This window comes from Pseudorca crassidens, chromosome 1, assembly GCF_039906515.1.
Source record: "Pseudorca crassidens isolate mPseCra1 chromosome 1, mPseCra1.hap1, whole genome shotgun sequence".
In the NCBI taxonomy this organism is placed as follows: Eukaryota; Metazoa; Chordata; class Mammalia; order Artiodactyla; family Delphinidae; genus Pseudorca; species Pseudorca crassidens.
In genome coordinates this window covers 179,751,274-179,776,508 of record NC_090296.1, presented here as the reverse complement: position 1 = coordinate 179,776,508, position 25,235 = coordinate 179,751,274, and the positions used below count along the sequence as shown (strand labels likewise).

Here is a 25,235-nt window from a genome sequence, read left to right as displayed (position 1 = left end):
CAGAAAAATGAAGTTAGAGGACATACACTACCAAATTTCAAGATTTACTAAAGAGCTACAGAAATTAGGACAAAGTGGACTTGGTGAAGAACACAAATAGTTCTTTGGAACAGACACTAATATATGCAGAAATTTATTTTATGACAAAAGTGCCAATGAAATTCAATGGGAGAAAGGATTCTTTTTCCCAATAAATGTGCTGGAGCCATTGGACATTCGTTTTTTTCATATGAACATTGAATCTACATCACCCAATACTCCAAAATTTATTCAGGATATATCACGGTTCCAAATGCAAAAGGTAAAGCAATAACGCTTCTTCAAGAAAGCATAGACTAACTGCACAAGCTTGGGGTAGGCAAAGATTTCTTAACCAGGACACAATAAGCACTAACAAAAAAAAGAAAAAAAAGATAAATTGCTTTTATTTAGGGTTTTTGGTTTTGTGTATAAATTGCTTTTTAATAAAATGAAAAACTAAGCCATTGTATTCATTTCCTATTGCTGCTGTAAAAAATTACAACAAATTTAGTGACTTAGAACAACACGAATTCATTATCTTACAGCTCTGGAGATCAGAGATCTCACTTGTTTAAAAGTAAATGTCAGGGCTTTTTTCCTTCTGGAGACTAGAGGAGAATGCATTCCCTTGCCTTTTCCAGCTCCTAGAGGCTACCTGCATCCCTTCACTATGGCCACTTCTTCCATCTTCATGTCAACAGCACAGCATCCTCAGATCTCTCTCTGACACTGCTTCTGTCATCACAACTTCTTTCTGACTCTGACCATCAACCTCCCTCTTATGAGGATCCTGTGACTACATACATCCCACCTAGATAATCGAAGAAAATCTCCCCATTTCGAGATTCTTAACTTGATTACACCTGCAAAGCCCCTTTTGCCATGTAAGGTAATATACTCACAGTTTGCAGGGATTAGGACATGGACATCCTTGAGGGGCCATTAGTCAGCCTACTATAGCCATCATTAAAATTATAAGTTTGTTCATGAAAAGACACTATTAAGAAAGTGAAAAGGGCTTCCCTGGTGGCGCAGTGGTTGAGAGTCCATCTGCTGATGCAGGGGACACGGGTTCGTGCCCCGGTCCGGGAAGATCCCACATGCCGCAGAGCAGCTGGGCCCGTGAGCCATGGCCGCTGAGCCTGCGCGTCCTGAGCCTGTGCTCCGCAACGGGAGAGGCCACAACAGTGAGCGGCCGGCGTACCGCAAAAAAAAAAAAAAAAAAAAAAAGAAAGTGAAAAGATAAGCCACAACACATACATTTGAGAGAGGACTTGTATCTATGGGGAAAAAAAGACAATTAAAAAAAAAGGACAACTAAAAAAAAAAAGATGACAATGGCACTCCATAAAAGGCCAATAAATATATGAAAAGGCACTCAACTCATTATGTATCAAGAAAATGCAACTTAAAACTATAATAAGATAACTACACTCCACCAGGATGTAGTGTAAAATTTAAAAGACTGTACTATATACCCTTTAGAATGGCTAAAATAAAAAAGTCCTGACAATAGCAAATGCTACTGACAATGTAGGGTAATGGGACTTTCATATATTACTGGCTGTAAAATGCTATAGCCACTTTGGAAAACAGTTTAGTAGTTTCTTATAAAGCCAAACATATACTTAATAAATAAGCTAGCAGGGACTTCCCTTGTGGTCCAGTGGTTAAGACTTCACCTTCCAATGCAGGGGGTGAGGGTTAGATCCCTGGTCTGGGAACTAAGATCCCACATGCCTCGAGGCCAAAAAACAAAAGAAAAAAAAAAATAACCTAGCAATCCTACTCCTAGATATTTACCCAAGAGAAACAAACACTAACGTTCACACAAAAACCATGCGAGTGTTCATAGTAAAAACATTAAAAGCTTGTAACAAGTCAAATGTCCTTCAGCCACTTACTGAATAAACAAACTGGTACATCCAAACAATAGACCACTCTTCAGCAATAACATGTAACGGGGGCTTCCCCGGTGGCGCAGTGGTTGAGAGTTCCCCTGTCGATGCAGGGGACACGGGTTTGTGCCCCGGGCCGGGAAGATCCCACATGCCGCGGAGCGGCTGGGCCAGTGAGCCATGGCCGCTGAGCCTGCGCGTCCAGAGCCCGTGCTCCGCAACGGGAGAGGCCACAACAGTGAGAGGCCCGCGTACCGCAAAAAAAAAAAAAAAAAAAAAAAATTAACTATCTGGGATTTTTCTTCGGTTTTTAAAAAAATGTATTTATTTATTTTTGGCTGCACTGGGCCTTCGTTGCTGCGCACGGGCTTTCTCTAGTTGCGGTGAGCGGGGTCCACTCTTCGTTGTGGAACGCGGGCTTCTCATCATGGTGGCTTCTCTTTTTGCGGAGCAAGGGCTCTACGCACGCGGGCTCAGTAGTTGTGGCTCACGGGCTTAGTTGCTCCGCGGCATTTGGGATCTTCCCGGACCAGGGTTTTAACCCCTGTCCCCTGCATTAGGAGGCGGATTCTAAACCACTGCGCCACCAGGGAAGCCCATCATATGGTATTTTAAGAGAAAAAAAATCCAGTTATACATTGCTTAGACGAGATACTTACAAAAGCCATATTGAAATAAAGGGATAGAAAAATATTTATTGAGCAAAAACTGTTACAGAAATATGTCAAATTAATTACAGTCAAGGCCAAAAAACATTACTAAGGATACAAGAGGGCATTAGATGATAATAATAAAAGGAACAAAGCATCAAGAAGACAAGTAATTATAACTTTGCAGCAGCCAACATCACAGCCTTTCAATATATAAACCAAAATCTTTTTTTTTTTTTTTTTTTTTTTTGGCCATGCGGCATGCAGGATCATAGTTCCCCGGACAACCAGGGATCAAACCCGTGCCCCCTGCAGTGGAAGCCCAGAGTCCTAATCACTGGACCGCCAGGGAAGTCCCTAAACCCAAATCTTTACAAGGAAAAACGGACGTATTGACAACCATAAATGGAAGATTTCTTTTAATTTTTTTTCATAAATGGAAGATTTTAACACATTCTTATCAGAGACCAAGGAAGCAAGCAAAAAGTTTATGTAAAATATTTTAACAACAAAAAAAAATATTTTAACAATATAATTAACAAAAAAGCACAGATGATCAATATTAGCTATGAAAAAGAGGACATAACACAAATTGCAATGACAAAAAGTAAGAAATTTGCATACTTTCCAGAGTGACTAAGTTGAATAATAAATATCAGTTCTATGTGTATCTCCTTCACTTTAATTGGTTGGGGGGAAGGGGGTGGAGACAATTTGTGTGAACCAGTTAATGTTCTTTATTTGTGCAGGGATGCCGGTTTCAAACTATTTCCTAAAAGATATTTTAATTTGAGATTCAAAATCCTGTGCCTCACTGAAATAGGTCACAGACCTAAATGAAAGAGCTAAAACTGTAAAATTTCTACAATAAAAATTTCTACAATAAAATTTCTACAATAAAAAATTTCTTAGTTTTAGTTTCTAAAACTAAGACAAAATCTTAGTGTACTTGGGTTAAGCAAAAACTAAAAAGGATGTAAAAACATGAAATATGAAATTTAAAAATGATAAACTGGATTTCATGAAAATTAAAAACATTTGCTCCTAAAATGACATCTTTAACAAAATGAAGTATAGCGTGGTGACTATAGTTAATAATATCATACTGCATATTTGAAAGAGAGTAGCACTTAAAGGTCCTCATTACACACACTAAAGTTTTGTAACTATGCATGGTGACAGATGTTAACTAGACTTATTGTGGTGATCATTTTGAAATATACATATATCAAACCATTATGTAGTATACCTGAAACTAATATAATGTTATATGTCAGTTATAACTCAATAATAATAAAATAAATAAATAAAATGAAAAGGCAAACCACAGACTGGAAGAAAATATTTGCAAAACAAATATTTAATAAAGGAGTTGTATCCATAATATATAAAGAACTCTTACAACTCAATAATAGGATAACAAACCAATTTTTTTACAGGCCAAGAGATTTGAAGAGACACTTCACCAAAGAAGACATACAATGGCAAAAACAAACCCCCCAGACACACAAAAAATAAACCACAAAAAGATGCACAATGCCATTAGTTATTAAGTAAATGAAAACTTAAACCACAATAAGATACCACTATATAACCGATAGGATGACTAAAATTTGGATGTGGACCAAATGTGGCTCTCATACATCACTGGTGAAAATGCAAAATGGTAAGACCACTTTGGAAAACAATTATGTAGTTTCTCATAAATGTAAAACACACTTATGATCCTGCAATTCCACTCCCAGGTAATGAAAACATGTCCACAGGAAGACTTATAAGCAAATGTTCAAAACAGCCAAAACCTGAAAAGAACTATATGTCCATATAGATAAACTGATATATCCACATAATGGAGTACTACTGAGCACTAAAAAGGAACAAACTGATACACACAACAGCATGGATGAATCACAAAAGCATTATGCTCAGTGAAAGAATATACACAAAAGGCTACATACTGTATGATTCCATTTATATGAAATTTTAGAAAAGGCAAAAAAAACCCTACAGTGATAGAAATCATATCAGACTTTGCCAGAGGCCAGAAGAGGGATAGGGGAGTGACTCCAAAGAGACATAAGTAAACTTTTAAGGGTGATGGAAATGTTCTACATCATAATTGTAGTGGGGGTTACATGAAAATATACATTTGTCAAACCTCATGGAATTGCACATTTAAAATTTGTGAGTTTTATTGTAACTAAATTACATCTAACTGAAGATGACCCCAGAAAGTACAGGCAGGAGAAAAATCCCTTGCTTCGAATATTAGAGAACAGGAAAAAGTTACATATTTTTGTTGCCTTTGATATATGATGAAAAGTCATACAATCCAAAAAGACAGCTTGCCTTTCCCAGTAGTAAGGGTGACTAAATGCTCAAGAGTTAACATTAAGTATTATAGGTACACATTGTGACACTAAATTATGAGCATGATGCTAACTTTTGAGAGTCCAACTTCTCTCCCATCATGTGCACTTTTATAGTATTTAATGCTTTAGTATTTTTTTGTTTGTTTGTTTTTGTTTTTTTGCGGTACGCGGGCCTCTCACTGTTGTAGCCTCTCCCGTCGCGGAGCACAGGCACCGGACACGCAGGCTCAGCGGCCATGGCTCACGAGCCCAGCCGCTCCGCGGCACGCGGGATCCTCCCGGACCGGGGCACGAACCCGCGTCCCCTGCATCAGCTGGCGGACTCTCAACCACTGCACCACCAGGAAAGCCCTTTAGTATTTTATTAATGTTAATATTTTACTTTATTTATTTAGGCTGCGCCGCGCAGCATGCAGATCTTAGTTTCCCAACGAGGGATCAAACTTGGGCCCTCAGCAATGAAAGCACGGAGTCCTAACCACTGGACCACCTGGGAACTCCCTGATTTAGTATTTTTCTGTGGGGTTATTTTTTTTTCAAATAAATCTCAACAGAATAAAGAATAACAGTATTAAATTTGATGGATTCCTTGGGCTCCTGTTGAAAATCAGACATTGTACGTTTCATTTCATGGATGTCTAGTCAAGCTAATCATTTTGGTCATGAAAAACAGTTTGTAACTGCAAATTCTGCACATGTGCTTGGAGAGAAATTGAAATTTCATGTATTCCACTTTGAAATAGCAGATTGCTGACGATCATAAAGACCTTAGTTCAGAGGGATGAAGAGACTTGCCAGGCAACATCATAATTTGGACTATATTGTTATCTGACACACAAGGGGGGACACTGCGTATACTTAGAGAACCTCAGACTCCTGGGAAGCTAATTCACAATATTGCATCCCAGGATACTAAACTGGAAGTTAGTGGTCAGCAAACCAGAATGTAGAGGAGCAATGTGGTACAGTGGACAGAAACCAGGAGTCAGGCAACCAGGGCTCTTCTCCCCCATCCCCAGGGTCCCCATCCACTACACTATGTGACATGATCACGTTCTCAAAAAAAAAAAAAAAAAAGGAGAGGAGAGTGTATTAGTCTACTCAGGCCACCATAACAAAATAACCACAGATTATGTAGCTTAAACAATAGAAATTTATTGCCTCACAGTTCTGGAGGCTGCAAGTCCAAGATCAAGGAGTCAGTAGGTTTCTCCTGAGGCCTTTCTCCTTGACTCGAAGATGGCCATCTTCTCACTTTGTTCGTACGCGGCCTTTTCCCTGGTGTCTCTCCGTGTATCCTAACCCTCATCTTTTGATAAGGACACCACTCATATTGGATTAGGGTAGGACCCTGTGACCTCATTTAACCTTAACTACCACTTTAAAGGCCCTACCTCCAAATACATTCACAGTCTAAGGTACTTGAAGTTAGGACTTCAACCTAGGAATTTTGGGGGGACACAATTTAGTCCATTGCAGGGAATTAACTGACATCCTAATATTCTACAACCCTCAATTATTACCTTGCCTTGTTTCTTTTCAAATTAACAGTACCACCCAGGAATCTCCAGAAAAGGAAGGAGGGTTAATAGGACACTCTGTTTGAACAGTTTAGCAAGACAAGAAGATTTCAGGGGATGAAATGAACTGTAAACACTCCAAATTTTATTATAGTTGATAATAAAATTTGATGGTGGGTGTCTTTTTATGCAGAGTCATGACATTTGTAGGAGGTCAAGCCCATCTGCCAGTTTTCAGGCAGGCCTGATTCTTTTAACACAGAAAGATCTTTCTTGGACACATTAAGCCAAGCCAGTGTTATCTTAGTGTGGAGCAAGCTGTTATCACGAAATAAATAAAAATTAGCAACGGCTAAAAATGAAAGGCGCCTGGGGTGCTTGGGGAAAAAATATATCCTTTAAATGAAATCTCATGTTGTGTTTTCTTCTTTACCAGAAGCTGCAATATTTCCAGCATGATTTGAATGAATTAATCACTTGTTAATTTTGGAAGCTGCTGAACCAACACAACCTCCTCCACTTCCCTCTCTCAACTTCAGGAGGCTGCTGCACATGTCTGCGACTATCAGAGCAGCTGACCTCGCCAGCAATAACAAGGGTTACTTTCTTTGAACCTCGTGGCGAACTGGGTACTAGCAACGGCCCTTCCCTGAACTTTGTTCCTCCAACCCTTCCAGTGGTTTTACCAATCCCTTATTGTTAGAAATATCTAGAGTAATTTCTCTTTCCCTGACTAATACAACTGAACAAAATGACATTTAAAAAGTCTAAAGACAGGGGGCTTCCCTGGTGGCGCAGTGGTTGAGAGTCCGCCTGCCGATGCAGGGGACATGGGTTCATGCCCCGGTCTGGGAAGATCCCACATGCTGCGGAGTGGCTGGGCCCATGAGCCATGGCCACTGAGCCTGCGCGTCTGGAGCCTGTGCTCCGCAACAGGAGAGGCCACAACAGTGAGAGGCCCGTGTACCGCAAAAAAAAAAAAAAAAAAAAAAAGTCTAAAGACAGGGACTTCCCTGGCAGTCCTGTGGTTAAGAATCCGCCTTCCAATGCAGGGGACGCAAGTTTGATCCCTGGTCAGGGAACTAAGATCCCACATGCCAAGGGGTAACTAAGCCCGTGTGCCACAACTACTGAGCCTGCGCGCTCTGGAGCCACAACCAGGAAGAAGCCCACTCACTGCAACGAAAGGTCCCGCGTGCTGAAATAAATAAATAAATAAATAAAAGTCTAAAGGCAAATGACAATTCATGTAAAGTTAGTATTTCTTTAGTTGGAAGTTACAGAAAACAACTCAAGATACCGTAAGAAAGAAAAAGGGAAAAGGGGAGGAAAAAAGAAAAAGAAAAAAAGGATTACATTACAAAAATTCAGGCTTACCTATAGAACTCAAAAACAGAAATGCAGTCAGTCCTAAATAAGTACTAGTACTAATCATGGAGATTCCTCAGTAAACTAAAAATAGAATTATCATACGATCCAGAAATCCCACTTGTAGGCATACACCCAAAAGAATTGAAGGCAAATAGCTCAAAGATATTTGTATACCCGTGTTCATAGAAGCATTATTCAAAATAGCTAAAATGTGGAAGGAAGTGTCCATCAATGAATTAAAGGATAAGCAAAATGTGGTATATACTTACAGTGGTATATTTTTGGCCTTAAAAAGGAAGGAAATTCTCTGATATGTTACAATATAGATGAACTTTTTTTTTTTTTTGGCCACACAGCATGTGGGATCTTAGGTCCCTGACCAGGGATCGAAACTGTGTCCCCCTACAGTGGAAGTGTGGAGTCTTAACCACGGGACGGCCAGGGAAGTCTAACATGAATAAACCTTGAGGACATTTTGCTAAGTGAAATAAGCCAGTCACAAAAAGACAAACACTACGTGATTCCCCTTATATGAGGTGCTTAGAGCAGTTAAAATGATACCAACAGAAAATAGGAGGGTGGCTGCCAGGGACTGGGGAGAGGGAAGAATGGGGAGTTATTGTTTACTGGGTAGAGAGTTTCAGTTTTACAAAATGAAAAGAGTTGTAGGGGTAGATGGTGATCTTGGCTTCACAACAGTGTTAACGTGCTTACTGCCACTGAACTGTGCACTAGAAAATGATCAAGATGGAAATCTTTGTTATGTTTATTTTACCACAATAAAAAAGAAAGAAAGGAAGATCCCACATCAGTAACCTAACTTGTCATGTTAAGACACTGGAAAAGGATGAGTAAACTAAATCATACTAAGTAAAGAAGAAGGAAGGAAATAACAAATATTAGAGAAAAAAAAGCTTCAGTCATTTATACTCAGTCAGCAAGTCTGTCCCTTTAGTTGCATCCTTGCCTGCCATGAATATTTTTGGTGTTTATACTTTTGGCCAGTATACTGAATGGAGAATGGCATTTCATTATTTTAATCTGTATGCTTGAGTATCTCTTCGTATGTTTATTCTTTATTGATTAGTCAGATTTCCACTTTTAAAAACTGCCCGTTCAAGTCCACTGCACTTTTTTGTATTGTTGTTCACGTTCTCTTATTGATTTGTAGATTCTCCTTATATGTTAAGGATATTAAATGGGTTACAACACCTTGTATGACTTTACAATTACTTTAGTCTTTGCTTATGGTATTTTGCCATTCAAAAGCAAAACATAAAAACAAAGAGAAAAAACTGTGTTCAACAAATACAAGCATTTCTGATCAAAACTGTTTGCCCTCACAAATCTGTTCTTCCCTTCCTACTGTTCACTAGGTCATCCAAGTAAACTACATTTCTCAGCTTTCCTAAGAGGCTAGACGTGGCTGCAGGATGAAGCTTGTACCAACGGGATTGAGGGGAAGGGATATATAAAATTTCTGACTCACTTGTTCCAATGACTTATCTCTGGACTCACCTCCTGGCTTTCCTTAGCACCAGCTGTCAATGGTGGAATCCAAGCCTTTTTAGACTGAGTGCAGTTAAACTCCTTTATGGACAGTTGTGTTCTTATAAGCTGAGATTAAATAAACTGTCCACCAAAGACTTTCTACTACCAAAACAATTTAAAGAGTCCAGTACAGCTGATGTGAATTCAAGAATAAGACTCAAGGACCTCTCCAGTGGTCCAGTGGTTAAGAATCCACCTGCCGATGCAGGGGACATGGGTTCGAGCCCTGGTCCGGGAAGATCCCACATGCCGCGGGTCAACTAAGCCTGTGTGCTACAACTACTGAGCCTGCTCTCTAGAGCCCGCTGGCCGCAACTACTGAGCCCACGTGCTGCAACTACTGAAGCCTGTGCACCTAGAGCCCGTGCTCCGCAACCAGAGAAGCCTGCACACTGCAACGAAGAGTAGCCCCCGCTCAGACAACTAAAGAAAGCTGGCACACAGCAACGAAGACCCAACGCAGCCATAAATAAATAAATAAATAAATATTCAATTTTTTTAAAAAAGAATAAGACTCAATCTCTGTTAGTGTGTTTAATTTGTTATCTTGACAGATATGAATCCCATAAAATAATAAAGGCATAAATTTACTATATTTTGCCTCTAGATTGTATGCTGTTTTATTTTGGCAAATTGCAAGTGTGGATATCTTAGGCCAATACTCTACACATGATGCAGAAGAATTTTAGACTCAACTATTCCACTACTGGCCAGTATTACACTCTTTTTCATTTTCACAGAGAATCGATAAGAAATACTTCAAAAATGTTTGCAAGAATTCAATTATAATCCTATAATTTTAAAGAACACCAGTGTTTTTCATTAGAAAATTAGTTAATATCTCTAACTATGATCATAACATCAATAAAATGGATCATGACCAGGATTTTTAAAAATAAAAAAGAGGAGACAATTTTAGAGTATATAACACAAGTATTATTTAATGAAAATTTTGTTTTAAATAATATACATATAAGAGTATTCCTTGGTGATGGAAAACACATTTCTTATTTGGAAACCTAGTCGGAAAAGTTTGTAAAATTCTTGGACCACCAGATCAAGTCGATGGAGATGTCCATATAAGAGCAACACTTTGATATCAACCCAAGGAGCAGGGTAAATAGGAATGTAGTCCTAATAGTCCCATAAGTGTTTTGAGCAAACAGTATCTTTTTTTTCAGATTTTATTTATTTAGTTTAATTTGTAAGACATTCACATGGTTTAATATTCAAAAAGCTCAAAAAAGTATGCATTGAGAATCACACCTGATTCCTAGTAACCAACCCCAGAGGCAACAAATGTTATTAATTTCTTATAGGCCTTGTAGCTCTTCTATGCCCATAAAAACAAAATTTTTACCTAAATCGTACATAGTGTTCTTCCTTCTTTCTTTTTTGTTTATTTAACCATATCTCGGAGATCATTCCATATCATACGTTAAAACTGCCCCGTTATTCTTTATGGTATTTTACCGATTGGATGGGTCATAATTATTCACTCAGTTCCATGTGGAAGGACATTTAAATTTTTTTCAAACTTTATCACCACAATACTGCAGTGAAGAGTTTTTATTTTACATAAGAAAATATAGCCCTATATGTTATCAAAACATATTTAAGGGAGTTCCCTGGCAGTCCAATCGTTAGGACTCGGCACTTTCACCTCTGTGGCCTGGGTTCAGTCCCTGGTCGGAGGAACTAAGATCCCACAAGCTGCTCAGCACATCCAAAAACAAAATAAATCAAAACATATTGAAATGTTACTATAACTTAAATGGTTTTGTAATGGCACATGAATAGATAAAGAGACAAAAGAAAAAGAATAGAAAGTCCAGAAAGAAGCCCCCAAATATAATAGGAACTAGTTTGTTCATTCGTTTGCTTGTTTAAGGCAAATCCATTTACCCATCTGAAACACACTGGCCTATTCTGAAGGAGAACAGTCCAACCTTGTAGTTCTCATTAATCCTGGATGAAAACAGTTTACTGGATTTGGCTTTGCTGAAATAAACACAAAGCCCTGAATTATAAAAAAAAAAAAAAAAAAGATTTTCATTGCAAAATTAAGTTCTGTGAAGTAGGATTTCTCCATTTTCCCACCGTTTTCACATTTTCCAAGGGCACATAATTTATAAAGTTGAGTTTTTATTGTGACAAAATATATTTAACATAAAATTTACTGCTTTATTTTTAAGTGTACAGTTCAGTAATGTTGAATATATCCACAATGTTGTACAACCATCACCGTTGTCCATCTCCAGAACTTTTTCATCTTCCCAAAGTGAAATTTTATACCCATTAAATAATAACTGTCCATTCACCCCTCCACCCAGCCCCTGGCAACCAGCAGTCTACTTTCTGTCTATATGAATTTGACTACTCTAGGTACCTCGTGGAAGTACAATATTTGTCCTTCTGCGACTGGCTTATTTGGCTTAGCATAATGTCTTCAAGGTTTATCCATGTAGCATGCGTCAGAATTTCCTTCATTTTTTTAAGGATGAATCAGATTCCATCATATGTATGTTCCACATCTTGTTTATCTACTCATCTGTTTATGGACAATAGGGTCCACCGTCTGGGTATTGTCACTAGTGCTGCTATCAACATGACTGTACAAACATATGTCTGAGTTTCTGCTTTCAAATACATGTCCAGAAGGGAAATTGCTGGGTCATGTGATAATTCTAATCTTTTTTTTTTTTTTTGGCCATGCTGCTGGGCTTGCAGGATCTTAGTTCCCTGACCAGGGACTGAACCCGGGCCCTTGGCAGTGAAAGTGCAGCATCCTAACCACTGGACCGCCAGGGAATTCCCTGATAATTCTATATTTAATTTTGTGAGGAACTGCCATACTGTTTTCCAGAGCAGGTGCACTATCTTACATTTCCACCAGCAATACACAATGGTTCCAATTTCTCCACATCCTCACCAATACTGCTATCTTCTGATTTTTTGATAATAACTGTCCTAATGTGATGTGATGTGGTATCTCACTGTGGTTTTGATTTGCATTCCCCAATTGATTAGTGGTGCTGAGCATCATTCCATCTGTTCATTGGCCACCTGCATATCTTCTTTGGAGAAATGTCTGTTCAAGTCCTTTGTACGTTTTTAAATCTGTTTTTTGTTGTTGCTGCTGGGTTGTGGGAACTAGTATTTTTAAAGGGGGCATTTCAAATCGGGGGGAAGAGGTGAATTATTCAATAAGCAATGTGGGGCAATTGGGTAAAATTCTACAAAATAAAATTTGTTACACTTCTCATATTTGCTTTTTTCAGGGAAATAAAATATTCAGATAAAAATGTAGACCCTCTGTGTGCCATAACCAGTCCCTCCACCCACCAAGGCAATCACTAGCATGAATTTAGTGTTTATCTTTCTATTGAAAGATATTTTACACATTACGTTTGTATACGTTTGTATATTTTACACATTACGTTTGTATAAATTTATAATTCTGTTTTTTGTGTTTTATATATTCTACAAATTTTTTTTCCACTTAACATTATATTCTTGTGATTCACAGTCGAATGGTCCATTCCTTTTTCATCACTGTATAGTATCTCATTGTTTAAATGTTCCACACTTTATTATGCATTCTCCATTTGAAGGTATTTTGGTTGTTTCAAGCTGTTTACTATTACAAACAGCTTTCTGATGTTTATATTTTTATATTCAGGAAATTTGGAAGGACAAATAGACCAAACAAGGCTGGTGCTGGTATTCATGATGTCATCAAGGACTCGGACTCCTCTTCTCCTTGATACATGACTCTTGTTATATATGGGGTAAGATAGCTGCTATACCTCTATCCATTTCAACAACTTTTCATTAAGAAGAAGGATGAGGGTAAAAGGCTAAGAGGCAAGCCAACTAAATCTTTACCTGTAAAAAATCCTTCACAGAAGCACTATCCAGCAACTGCCATTATACTCACAGACCAGAAATGTGACACATGGCTACCTTTAGCTGTAGGAGAGTCTAGGAAATTGAGTTCTTAGCTTTTTATAACCTCTATAGAGACAAGGGAGAAGGGAGTTGGATATAGAGACTATCACTCAACATATGTGTTGAGGAACTTCCTTGGTGACACAGTGGTTAAGAACCCACCTGCCAATGCAGCGGACATGGGTTCGATCCCTGGTCTGGGAAGATCCCACATGCTGCAGAGCAACTAAGCCTGCGAGCCACAACTACTGAGCCTGTGTGCCACAACTACTGAAGCCCGAGAGCCTAGAGCCTGTGCTCCGCAGAAAGAGAAGCCACCGCAATGAGAAGCCTGCACACAGCACAAAGACCCAATGCAGCCAAAAATAAATAATTAAAATAAATAAATAAATTTATATTAAAAAAGTATGTTGAAAGGTTTTTTCCCAAATCGGTAGCATGCTTTTAGTTTTATATATATATATATATATATATATATATCTTCTTTCACACCAAAGTTTTCAATTTGGATGTAGTAAAACATATTGTAGACAATGTTTATTCTGCCCCGAATAATTCATATTCTGAAACTCTAATTCCCAGTGTGATGGTTTTTGGAGGTGGGGACTTCAGGATGTAATTAGGTTTTGATTAGTTCATGAACTTGGGGACTCTCATGATGGGATTAGTGCCCTTATGAGAAGATGAAGAGAAAGAGGCCTCTCTCTCAATGAGCATTCATCACACTGAGGAAAGGACAGCAAAAAGGCAGCCATCTGCAAGCCAGGGAAGGGGCTCTCACCAAGAACCCCAGGCAGCTAGTACCCTGATCTTGGATTTCTCAGCCTTCATAATTGTGAGAAATAAATGTCTGATGTTTAAGCCACTCAGTCTGTGGTATTTAGTTAATGCAAGCCTAACCTAAGACAGGCATCCATATTTTCTTTTCACAATTCTATTTTGGGGGGCTTGTTATGTAAACCTTTCCTTAATACTTAATCATAAACAAGACCACTGTGCTGCATGACTTCGGGGGGCATCGACTAAAATCCATTAAAACACGAATGGTACCCTCTGGTGTTGTGCAATGCAGCAGCTGTTTTATTTTTCTTCTAAGAACTGTCTTTTTTTTTTTTTTGCGGTACGCGGGCCTCTCACTGTTGTGGCCTCTCCCGTTGCGGAGACGCGCAGGCTCAGCGGCCATGGCTCACGGGCCTAGCCGCTCCGCGGCATGTGGGATCTTCCCGGACCGGGGCACAAACCCGTGTCCCCTGCATCGGCAGGCGGACTCTCAACCACTGCGCCACCAGGGAAGCCCTAAGAACTTTTTTCTTTTTTAATTAATTTTATTTTTGGCTGTGTTGATAAATTTTGATAATTTTGCCCATTGATAAATTTCATTATTTTCCATAAAGGTATTACACATTTTTTTATTTGTTCCTGGTACTTTGGAATGTATTGCTGTTGTCAATATTTTTCTATTACACTTTCTAATTGATTAGTGTTGGTTTAAGGGATCATTATTGATTGACCTTATGTTCAGCTGAACACTTTCTTCACTGTAATAACCGTTGCTTCCCCTAATTTTTTTTTTTTTTTTTTGGCTGTGCCTCACGGCTTGTGGGATCTTAGTTCCCTGACCAGGGACTGAACCTGAGCCTCAGCACTGAGAGTGCCAAGTCCTAACCACTAGACTGCCAGGGCATTCCCTCCCCTAAATTTTCTACGTGGACAAACATATCATCTGCAAATAATGAAAGATTCACTTTTTCTTTCCTGATTCTTATATCTCATTCATATTTTTTTGTCTTGTTGCATTAGCTAAGAATGTCTTATCGTCTAAGAATTTGTAGTTTTCCTTTTTATTTTTTTTATTTAAAAATTTTAAAAATTTATTTTATTTACTGATTTTTGGCTGTGTTGGGTCTTCGTTGCCACGCGCAGGCTTTCTCTAGTTGCGGTGAGCGGGGGCTACTAATTGTGGTGCGTGGGCTGCTCATTGCGGTGGCTTCTCTTGTTGCGGAGCACGGGCTCTAGGTGTGCGGGCTTCAGCAGTTGTGGCTCGTGGGCTCTAGACTGCAAGCTCAGTAGCTGTAGCACACGGGCTCGAACCCATGTTCCCTGCATTGGCAGGCGGATTATTAACCACTGCGCCACCCGGGAAGCCCCTAGTTTTACTTTTTATATTTAAGTCTTTAATCTATCTGGCCTTGACTTCTGCATTCCAATATTAGAAAACTATAGATTTTGTATATTTATCTCAAATTATTCATCTGCTTGAACTCAAATTCATTTTAATAGCATTTTAGCTTATTCAATATTATTTTTCTAGACAATTCTATTATCCAAAAATAAAAATTTTGTCTCTTCCTTTCTTATATTTATGCCTCATTTCTTTTTCCTCTTTGGCTGTCTTTCAGAAGTATGGCTGGAGTCTTTATCCATTCAGTCTGCCATAATAAAATACCATAGACTGGGTGGCTTAAGCAACAGAAATTTATTTCTTACAGTCTAGAGGCTGAGAAGCCCAAGGTCAAGATGCTGGCTTATAGATAGGTACTTTCTTTCTATGTCCTCACATAGTGGAGAGAAAGAGTTCTGGTGTCTCCTTTTCGTATAAGGGCACCACCCTATTGGATTTGGGTCCCACCCTTATGACCTCATTTAGCCTTTATCACAGGCCCTATCTCCAAATACAATCACATTGGGGGTTAGGGCTTCAACACATGAATTTTGTGGACACAAACATTCAGTCCATAACAGATGGTATTTCTGAATAACAGCCAAGGTTGGGTTTTTGTTTTGTCTTTTCATTTTCTCTTTTTATTTAGGTTAGATTTAAAAATTTTTTTTTCCTTGTGATGAGAACTCTTTTTTAAAAAATATTTATTTATTTATATTTATCTTGGCTGCACCGGGTCTTAGTTGCAGCATGTGGACTCTTAGTTGTGGCATGTATGTGAGATCTAGTTCCCCAGCCAGGGATTGAACTCCAGCCCCCTACATTGGGAGCACGGATTCTTACCCACTGGACCACCACTGAAGTTCCAGTTAGATTTTTTTTTTTTTTTTTTTTTTTGCAGTACGTGGGCCTCTCACTGTTGTGGCCTCTCCCGTTGTGGAGCACAGGCTCTGGACGCGTAGGCTCAGTGGCCATGGCTCACAGGCCCAGCCGTTCCGTGGCATGTGGGATCTTCCCGGACCGGGGCATGAACCCATGTCCCCTGCATTGGCAGGCAGACTCTCAACCACTGTGCCACCAGGGAAGCCCCCCTGTTAGATTTTTTAATGTTTATCTTTCTATATATTTCTGGAATAAAATTTGGCCACGCCAAGTAATAATTATAATAACTGTGGTGAATTTGTATTGGGTCATCATTCTTAGAGAAGCTAGAACTGTATCTAACAAATGAATTAAAAAAAAATTTTTATTTATTTTTGGCTGCGTTGGGTCTTTGTTGCTGTGCACGGGCTTTCTCTAGTTGCGGCGAACGGGGGCTGCTCTTCGTTGTGGAGCATGGGCTTCTCGTTGGGGTGGCTTCTCTTGTTGTGGAGCACGGGCTCTAGGTGTGCCGGCTCAGTAGTTGTGGCACATGGGCTTAGTTGCTCTGTGGCATGTGGGATCTTCCCGGACCAGGGATCGAACCCATGTCCCCTGCATTGGCACGTGGATTCTTATCCACTGCACCACCAGGGAAGTCCCCTCCCAGATGAATTTATGTGAGGTTTGGCAGGCAGAAGTGAAGCAGCTCTGAAGGATACCAGGCGTGGAGTAGCAGCTTGACACACAGCTTCTCTGGGTCTTAAGTCAGGCATGAGTTCAGCTCCATGGAGACTGGTACCATTTTGTTCTGAAGGTTAATATGCACATCACTGAATTTAGAAGCAGTGAGAGATAACATAGGATTCAATTTGTCCTCATTGGTTTCAGTTTGTGCTTAGGGGTCTCAGTTTGCTCTTCAGTCCTTCACACCAGTTCCTGACTATAAGATATGCTGACCTATAGCCATTTTAGCCTCACCTCCAGAAACAGAGGCAAAGTGTTCCAAAGGCCTCTTTATCAGCTCCCACAGTTATGTTAACTCTAATCCCTGTAATTGCTCTCTTATACCGGGCTTCCCTGGTGGCGCAGTGGTTAAGAGTCCGCCTGCCAATGCAGGGGACACGTGTTCGAGCCCTGGTCCAGGAAAATCCCACGTGCCACAGAGCAACTAAGCCCATGAGTCACAACTACTGAGCCTGTGCTCTAGAGCCTGAGAGCCACAACTACTGAGCCCGCGTACCATGACTACTGAAGCCCATGCTCTGCAACAAGAGAGGCCACTGCAATGAGAGGCCTGCGCACTGTAACGAAAAGTAGACCCCCTCACCACAACTAGAGAAAGCCCGTGCGCAGCAACGAAGACCCAACGCAGCCAAAAATAAATCCCCCCCCCAAAAAAATCTCTTATACTGTATCAATCATAGTAGTTCTGCTTTTCTAACCAAACTGTAGCTGATACAAAAATAGTCTTCATGGATCCATAACAAAGTACAAACTCCTTTGCATGGCATATATGACCTTCAAGTCGGCCTCAATCAGTGCTTTGACCTTTCATCCAGTGCTTTGACCCACCTTCCCTCATAACTATGTTGCCATCATGTGAACAAACTTGCTGCTAACCACATATGGTGTACTGTTTTAGCTTTTGTTTCTTCCAGTTTTACTGAGATATAATTGACATACAGCACTGTATAAGTTTAAGGTGTACAGCATAATGATTTGACTTAACATACATCTTGAAATGATTATCACAGGAAGTTTAATAAACAAAAAAGAAAAAGAAGTATTTTTTTACCTGTGATGAGAACTCTTAGGATTTACTCTAACAACTTTCATATATATCATACAGCAGTGTTAATTATATTAATCATGTTGTATATTATATCCTTAGTATTTATTTTATAACTGGAAGTTCGTATCTTTTGACCACCTTCATTCAATTCCTCCTCCCTCCGCTTCCCACCTCTGGTAACTGCAAATCTGGTCTCTTTCTATGAGTTTGTTTTTCTTTTTAAGTATAATTGACCTACAACACTATGTTAGTTCCTGGTGCACAACATAGTGATAACGATATTTCTATACATTACAAGATGATCACTTGTTTTAGCTTTTCTACCTCTACCTAGAATGACTCTCTCCCCATTCCAGAAGAACCAGCTAAAAAGTTGCTTCCTCTGTGACATCCCCCTCATCTGTCACATAGATTTAATCTTTCTCTTGTTCCCATGGCACTTAAATTTTTTAAATGAAAGTTTTAATTGAAGGATAACATACACAAAGAAAAATAAACAAATCTTAGTTATGCATTTCAGTAGTTACACAAAGTGAACATACCCCTGTACCCCTGTGAAAAGCACCTAACTCAAGAAATAGAACAATACTAGAACCTCAGAGTTCCCTCTTCCCATTTCCAGACACTTTACTTCCAGCCTGAATTTGAACATACGTTGGTTTTGCCTGTTTGAAACTTATGTAGACAGAATCATACAATATGGTCTCTTTTGAATCTAGTTTCTTTTCCCTTGCGCCTCTGAGATTCACGGAAGATGCTGAACAGATGTAGTTCATTTGCTCTCATTGCTCTTCAGTAGTCCATATTTACCTATTCCACTGTTGATGGTCACTGAGTTGCTTCCAGGTTTGGGCTGTTAGCAAACAGTGCTATTATGAACACTTTTGTAGTTGACTTTTGGTACACATAATATAGTGTTTTTTATATCTTTCAGTTTTAACACTTCTGCATTGCGGTGTAATTATTACATTACATACCTGTTTCCCACACTAGACTGAGTTCCCTGAAAGGCTTTGTAACTTCAGTGTCAATTACATTACATGAGACATAGCAGGACTTTTAAAATATTTGTAAAGGAAGGAGCATCTAAAAGAATCCTTTTTATTTTAATATTTATTCCTTTATGTTTCTTAAAACCCTTAAACGTACTATTTTACCTTTCTTGTGGCCATGTGTAAGAAGCGGACCCATTCTTAATTAAAATATCTGTAGAGGGCTTCCCTGGTGGCGCAGTGGTTAAGAATCCACCTGCCAATGCAGGGGACACGGGTTCGAGCCCTGGTCCGGGAAGATCCCACTTGCCGCGGAGCAACTAAACCCGTGCACCACAACTACTCAGCCTGTACTCTAGAGCCCATGAGCCACAACTACTGAAGCCCGTGTGCCACAACTACTGAAGCCCGCGTGCCTAGAGCCTGTGCTCTGCAACAAGAGAAGCCACCACAATGAGAAGCCTGCGCCCCACAACAAAGAGTAGCCCCTGCTCACTTCAACTAGAGAAAGCCCGCGTGCACCAGCGAAGACCCAATGCAGCCAAAAATTAAATTAATGAATAAATAAATTTAAATAAAAAGTATCTATAGAAATACATGATCAAGAATGCTTTATTTACTGCAGTGATCATTTCATAATGTATGCAAATATCAAATCATTATGTTGTACACCTGAAACTAATATATTGTTATATGTCAATATATCTCAATTTAAAATAAATGCTTCATATTAGGCACTGTACTGAAAGTACTAAAAGGCATTAGTGTTCCATGAGATATATTTTAGGTAGAATTACAGGATTACATAATTGGAAGGCACCTTAGGAACTGATTCAATCCATCATATTCATCATTACATTTCAGTAGGAAGTATCACATCTAAACCAGCACAGCTACAAGAAGGAGCTACTTTTTAAATACCTTTACCTGAATAACCTCAATGTCTTTTCTCCTTATGCTATTCTCCTTGATTGGAAATTCACAGTACCAGCAAATGGAAATACAACAGAAGTCACTGGCAGAAAAATTCTTATTCATCATAACTTAAAGACCAATGTACTGTAAATTCGCTTATTACATAAGCTTAATGAACAGTTGTTAAAATGAAGTCCTAGATACGAAATGAATACCCAAGCCCTCTTATAAGTATGCACGACTGACTGGAACTGAAAAGATACATAATAAAAGAGCAAGGAAAGAGTAGAGGAAGCGGTAGATATTAAACACATAAAATCTCCCTAGTTGGACACTGTTAGTTTCTTACACTCTGCTGTCCTGGAAAAAATCCAAGCTATAAAGCAAGAGTTTTTTGCATTGACTGACTCCTGGCTCTGTCTACTTACTCCTGTACTTACTGCTACTTGACCCTGGGCAAATGAGTTAATATGGTTCAATTTCCTCATTGACAAACGCCCTACAGCGTTTTTGGAATACATATTATGTGCTTGGCAAGTATCAGGCACTCAGTAAGCCGTAGTTTTTATTACCTGACGGTAATCTAACAGCACACGATCTCAAAGTTAGTAAGCATCAGAAGCAAGAAACAAAATCCCAGCTCTCCCACTCCAGTCCAGCCCCACCTGGATACCTCTGAAAGGACCACTGAGTGTCTATCCCTTTGGCTGGAAGCGGATGTGGTGTTTTGAAGTAGCACAAAGTGCGACGCAGTAGCAAGGCGGGACTTCCGTCGCAACGGCTCCAGCATCTGCGGGACAGAGAAAACGAACCGGAACAAGTGGGAGGAACGCCCGCCGCCAGAGGGAGGTGTCCGGAAGCACCCGGAGCGGGGACTACATTTCCCACAAGCCCGCGGGGCAGGGCGAGGGGCGGGCGTCGGGGACCTTACCGGACAGGCCTTGCCCGGCAATACCAAGGTAAACGCCGGCACTGCGGCTCGAAGGGAAGAGTAACTTAGAGTCTGCGCCTAGATTTAAACTAGTCACCCTCCTAACCCCTCCCGAACTGACAAAGGGACCTGGCGACTTTGGGATTTCCGGGCAGCAGGACTCCACCCCCAGAACCTATAGCAGTACCCCCGCCTTGGGCCTGGGGGCGCTTCCTAGATGCCTGAGGACGCGGGGCGATGTGCTAGAAAGGTGAAGGCCCAGGGTACCTCTTTCTAGGGTTGATGATCCGTACTGGTCCCTCGTTCGGCCCTCCCCCACGCCCTGTCGCCCATTAGCTCGGGCTGGAGCTGTACGGAGCCCGGATCCCTGGGGATCGAAGTCGGGGTTGGTGCAAGGGAAGGTGCTCTCCCTCCCCCCGCCCAGTCTAAGTAGCGGGCAACCTCCCCTCTCCTTTGGTTGTTGCTCGGACGTCCTTGTCTCGGGGCGGCTAAAGCTGTCAAAGACCTGCGAGCCAAGCACTGCTAAGCACCTCCATCCAGCATCCCTAATCCTTTCATCTACCCTTTCGGGTGTTAGGAAGATTGCCGCTGGAGAGGCTAAGTAACTTGCCCTAGGTCGCAGAACTTAAATGGCAGAATTTAAGGTTCGCACCAGGTCTCTCTGGATCTAAAGCTCTTTGCTTAAGTCCCATCACCTTTCTCAAACCTTAACCTAAGAGAGGACAGGCGCTGGGGACCACAGTCATTTTTTTGCCCAGCGGTGCCTACACGCGCTGCAACCCCGCCTCGGCTGCCCTGGCGCCGACACATCGGTCGGGCCTGTTCAAACAACGAGCCCGGGGCCCTCCGCCGATCTATCTCGCTGCTCTTCTTTTCCGCTTTCTCCGGCCCTTTTCCAGGGACAGACAGACGGCGCGCGTCATCGCCAAGGCTGCTGGGCGGGTGGGTGGAGTTTGCTGCGCGGCGACGGTGGCGGTAGAGAGTGGGTCCCCCCAAGACTCTGGGGCGGGGCTGCGGGGAGGGCGCGGACGGACAGACGGACCTCGCCGGGATGGGGGGTGTGGCCGCTCCGCCAGGGTCCTGCGGGTGGGTCAGCGGCACAGCGACCACCAGTGCCCGGGGCCCCTCCGCCTTCTGCTAGAGATGCTCTTCCTCTCGGTGAGTTGTTTTTCTGTCTGGGCGGCCCGGCCTCCCCAGCCTAGGTCACGCCCCGGGGAGGAGGAAGGAGCCGGGCCATCTCAGACTGTGTGGCCTGGATAGGGCAGGGCCACGGGGAACTGACCAGCTGCGCTCCGGGTCCTCCTCCCTTTGGGCATGTTGATCCGCGGCTGCGCTCCATGTTCCAGTTTCATGCAGGCTCCTGGGAAAGGTGGTGCTGCTGCTGCTGCCTGATTCCAGCCGACAGACCTTGGGACCGGGGCCGGCGCTGGAGGCTGGAGATGGCGGACACGAGATCCGTGCATGAAACCCGGTTTGAGGCGGCGGTGAAGGTGATCCAGAGTTTGCCGAAAAATGGTACGTGCATGCCCGGCTGGACAAGCCTTCTGCAGAGGCTTGAGGCCCCAGTTTCTGAATCTCACCTCCTTTAGCCTTCTTTCTGCTTCTAGTCTTGCTTATTTAACCTACTTCTTCTTTTGCGTTGAAAAGGCATGTAATTGAAGGGGAGGTGTCGGATGGGAATTAATTGCCTGCTGATCTTTCAAGCCTGAGACAAATATATTATCCAGATTTTAAGCAGTTTATATTGTTGTCGAAAAGAAAAGTCCCTTAATGACTGCGGATTTGGGTATGTTTTTAAAAAATCTGGGATGGGGATGCCTAGGGCCGCATACTCATAAAGTCTACTTTTTGAAAACTTTTGATATGAAGGGAAAGAAAGGAAAGAACAACTATATTCATTTGTAAAACGATTTCTCTTATTTTAAAAGTACATATATATTTATTACTTAAAAAAAAATACCTGTTCTATGGTCCTAGTGTTCTCTTTTTCATACTCGTATGGGACCTTTGCACCTTGGATGAAAAGTCATTGGAGCTGTTCTTTCATATTTAGCCTGTCGTTTCTCTGGCTTCTGTCAAGATTTTTCTCTTTATCGTTGGTTTTGAGCAGTTTGATTATGATCTGTCTTGGTATGGTTTTCTTCATATTAATGCTGTTTGGGGTTTTGCAGAGCTTTTTGAATTTGTAATTTTATGTCTTTGACAAATGTTGGGAAGTTTAAGGCCGTTATTCAAATATTTTTTCGGTGGAGAGGCTTGGAAAGGGGGAATTTGACTTTTCACTTCATATTTTTCTGCAATAAACGTGTATTTTTCCACAATAAACGTGTATTTTTTTAATGATACTTTTAACTACTATCATTGTTCCAGAGTGTAAAATTAACTGAATATAACACTAATATACTACTATAGTATTTAATGTCATGTTCCCTATTTTCATTAATTATCATTTGGCTAAGTAATGAATGTTCAATACTATTAACAAACATTCATTAAGTGCAGATACAAAAGGTTTTGAAAACAAATATACACAAAATAGCTTTCCTTTTGTAATCTCAAACACCAAATTGGAGGAGGACATATGAGGAATTGAAAGAAGAGTGAATGAACAAAATGTAGAGAAATAACATAGGAACTTATTTAGGTATTGATTTTTTAAATGTCTGATGAAGAGAGTTTACATGAAGGCATGATTCTAAGAGTTTTGTTTAAATGGTACCTTCATCCTTACTTCTAAACCACACGTTTTTATATTTTTTGAAAATTGATAGAGCTAGACTTGATGATAGTTTGCTATCTTTGCTGACACCATATATCACTCATTAGGAAACCCATATAAGTGTAAATACAGTTTGTGTTTATATAACATTTAAGAAGGTATTGCCAAGTTAAGAACCTCTGCCAAAGGGCAGCTGGGTGGGGCAATGTTCAGTACTGTACTATTATCTCCTGAAACTAAACTGATAATAATTGAAGCAGAAGTATTGTTATAATGAATCATTAAATAGTTTTATAGTAAAACTTTTAAGTTTTGTCATCTGTCCTGGATTATTTTGCAGATATTCTTATAGTTTTTATGTTGCTTGTTGCTTAATCTTTATCTATGGCATAAAGTTATAATGAATCCTATAGCACCTATGTTTGGTATGCCCTTGACCTTTAGAAATTTTATTTCCTATATTATGTTTTAAACACATACATATCAAATGTATTGGGTTGGCCAAAAAGTTTGTTCAGATTTTTCGGTAAGATGTTGTGTGTGAGCACCTTGAGGATAGAGACTATACTTTATCTAGTGTCTTATACACAGAATATATTCAATATATGTTATTAGTTTTTGCTTTAACCTAATGTATATGTTACTCACCTTAACCAATAAACTTTTAAATCTCAGTTGATTGACTTACTGAAGATATTATGAGATGAGGCTTTTGATGTTTTAAATTAAGGTTTGTGTCATTTAAGTAGGTAACCATTTTTTTTTTTAAATAGGTAACCATTTTTAACTATAGTTTCTCCATTTTTTTCCCCTCTGCTATATAAAGACTATATCATTGAAACACTGCATCTAATGGATATTCCTAAATGAGCATATATTGTGTAGCTAATTTATTATTGTGATTTTGGAATTAATTATTCACTCCTGGCCAAAACTGAAACACCAGCTCTCAGCTTGTCTGTGTTGTAATTTTCACAATGTTTATAAACTACTAGTTTTTGATTACTACATGTTATCAGATTATTATGTAATCTGTGAAGTTTTAAAAACATCTTTTTACAGTTTTAGTTTTTGTTTTTATAATAAATTTTGGAACAAAAGTAATGCACAATAAATGTAAATTTTTTTTAAATGCAAATAAGCAAAAGAGAAACTAGAAGTAATCTATATGCCTATGACAGCGATATCTATCCTCTTTTAACATTTTGACATGTTTCCTTCTACTCTGCTTTTTAAGTATATAAGTACTTATTTTGTAAAAATGGATTGTGCTGGGTATGCTGTTTTAAACTGCTGTTTAACTCATTTTATAGTAGATCTTGAAACTTTTCTCATGCTATTTTTTATATTTTTCTACAGTAAAAATTTTAAGGGCGGTAGTTATAAATAATCCCATAATTTATGTATATCATAATTATTTAGCCAGTTAGTTATTATAAAACATTTATATTCCAATTTTTCTCTCTCATAAAGAGTATTGCAACTTATAGCATTTGTTCAAACAATTTGAAAACTTTAAACATAAAAAAG

General features: G+C 39.9%; 2 protein-coding genes across 9 annotated transcripts in view; one reads left to right on the top strand and one right to left on the bottom strand.

The window, feature by feature from the left end:
* Positions 1 to 22,168, bottom strand: part of ABI1 (abl interactor 1) — a 127,833-nt gene extending 105,665 nt beyond the window's left edge. Inside the window, exons 1-2 of the mRNA XM_067701674.1 lie at positions 22,029 to 22,168; positions 20,729 to 20,845 (exon numbers count right to left, since the gene is read on the bottom strand). Coding sequence (XP_067557775.1) covers positions 20,729 to 20,845 — 117 coding nt within the window. The 5' untranslated portion in view covers positions 22,029 to 22,168. The remainder of the gene's footprint in view (positions 1 to 20,728; positions 20,846 to 22,028) is intronic.
* The window catches only part of ACBD5 (acyl-CoA binding domain containing 5), a 34,825-nt gene continuing 30,454 nt past the window's right edge, over positions 20,865 to 25,235 (top strand). For 2 of the 8 annotated variants that reach the window (XM_067701524.1, XM_067701520.1), the window contains exons 1-2: positions 21,996 to 22,144; positions 22,333 to 22,501. In XM_067701524.1, the coding sequence (XP_067557625.1) occupies positions 22,130 to 22,144; positions 22,333 to 22,501 (184 nt within the window). In that variant the 5' untranslated portion in view covers positions 21,996 to 22,129. Of the gene's footprint in view, positions 21,015 to 21,059; positions 21,237 to 21,995; positions 22,145 to 22,332; positions 22,502 to 25,235 lie in introns of those variants that run through there. The other 6 variants (XM_067701535.1, XM_067701542.1, XM_067701517.1 and 3 more) reach the window with 6 other exon arrangements.